This window comes from Corvus kubaryi, unplaced genomic scaffold (genome assembly GCF_017639235.1).
Source record: "Corvus kubaryi isolate FWS band 111438036 unplaced genomic scaffold, C.kubaryi_AGA036_p1.0 36496, whole genome shotgun sequence".
Classification (NCBI taxonomy): Eukaryota; Metazoa; Chordata; class Aves; order Passeriformes; family Corvidae; genus Corvus; species Corvus kubaryi.
In genome coordinates, this window is record NW_024580881.1 from 15794 (window position 1) to 16385 (window position 592).

A 592-nucleotide genomic window follows, 5' to 3' on the forward strand; every position below is an offset into this window, starting at 1 on the left:
TCCCTGTACCCCCATCTTTTCCCCCTGTGCCCACCTTGCTGGCCTTGCCCACCCCTGACGTGCCGCTCTCCCCCGTACCCCCATCTTTTTGGGTGGAATTCCCCCGTGAACCCCATTTTTTCCCCCTATACCCCCATCTTTTCTCCCTTTCCCCACCTGAACCCCCTTTTTTGGGGGCTACACCCCCATTTTTTCCCTGTTTGCCCACCTCGCTGGCCTCGCCCGCCGCTGACGTGCCGCTCTCCCCGCAGGCCTGCAGCGAGTTCACCACGCACGTGATGAACCTGCTGCGCGAGCAGAGCCGCACGCGGCCCATCTCGCCCAAGGAGATCGAGCGCATGGTCGCCATCATCCACGGCAAGTTCAGCTCCATCCAGATGCAGCTCAAGCAGAGCACCTGCGAGGCCGTCATGATCCTCAGGTCGCGCTTCCTCGACGCCAGGTGGGCACATCCGGGAGGGAAAGCGTGCCCCGGGGGGGTTTGGTTGGAATGGGGGTGGGCGATGGTGGGAGGGGGAAATGGGGATTTATCGAGGGGGAGTGCGTTAAATATTGGTGTGTTTAGTGTGGGTATATCCACTATAAATGGTCT

At 60.8% G+C, this 592-nt stretch overlaps 1 protein-coding gene across 1 annotated transcript in view; it reads left to right on the plus strand.

The window, feature by feature from the left end:
• LOC121660548 (pre-B-cell leukemia transcription factor 1-like) overlaps positions 1-592 on the plus strand; it is a 12801-nt gene that overhangs the window by 9948 nt on the left and 2261 nt on the right. Inside the window, exon 4 of the mRNA XM_042019936.1 lies at positions 252-442. Within this exon, the coding sequence (XP_041875870.1) occupies positions 252-442 (191 nt within the window). The remainder of the gene's footprint in view (positions 1-251; positions 443-592) is intronic.